This window comes from Penaeus monodon, chromosome 21 (genome assembly GCF_015228065.2).
Source record: "Penaeus monodon isolate SGIC_2016 chromosome 21, NSTDA_Pmon_1, whole genome shotgun sequence".
NCBI lineage: Eukaryota > Metazoa > Arthropoda > Malacostraca > Decapoda > Penaeidae > Penaeus > Penaeus monodon.
The window spans coordinates 18,093,882-18,094,222 of NC_051406.1; the positions used below are offsets into that span (position 1 = coordinate 18,093,882).

Consider the following 341-nt stretch of genomic DNA (forward strand, 5'->3'; position numbering starts at 1 on the left):
ACAATATTCTTCACAGATTATTTACAATGCTTATTTCTGTGAAAATTTAATGTTTTCTATCTGACAGTTTAAAAAATAAATTCAATGTGTATCTTTTATATCAATATTTATGAGGAAGCATAGTTATTTGATGTACATAGATACAATTCATTTGTACTTACTTATAATCTTTATGTATTCGAATCTTAATAGAAACAGTAAAGTCAGCATCTATTACTGTACTACGGGTTTGTCGAATCATGTCAGCTACGAGTTCTGGTTTGTGTATGAGGCAAGCACCATAACCCTCAGCCATAGCCCATCGCTGTGGACAACCACAATTCAAGTCTACACCATCACAA

At 32.3% G+C, this 341-nt stretch overlaps 1 protein-coding gene across 1 annotated transcript in view; it reads right to left on the reverse strand.

Annotated features, from left to right (window-relative positions):
• LOC119586590 (tRNA-dihydrouridine(20a/20b) synthase [NAD(P)+]-like) overlaps positions 1-341 on the reverse strand; it is a 7,955-nt gene that overhangs the window by 4,737 nt on the left and 2,877 nt on the right. The window contains exon 4 of the mRNA XM_037935341.1: positions 162-341. Within this exon, the coding sequence (XP_037791269.1) occupies positions 162-341 (180 nt within the window). The remainder of the gene's footprint in view (positions 1-161) is intronic.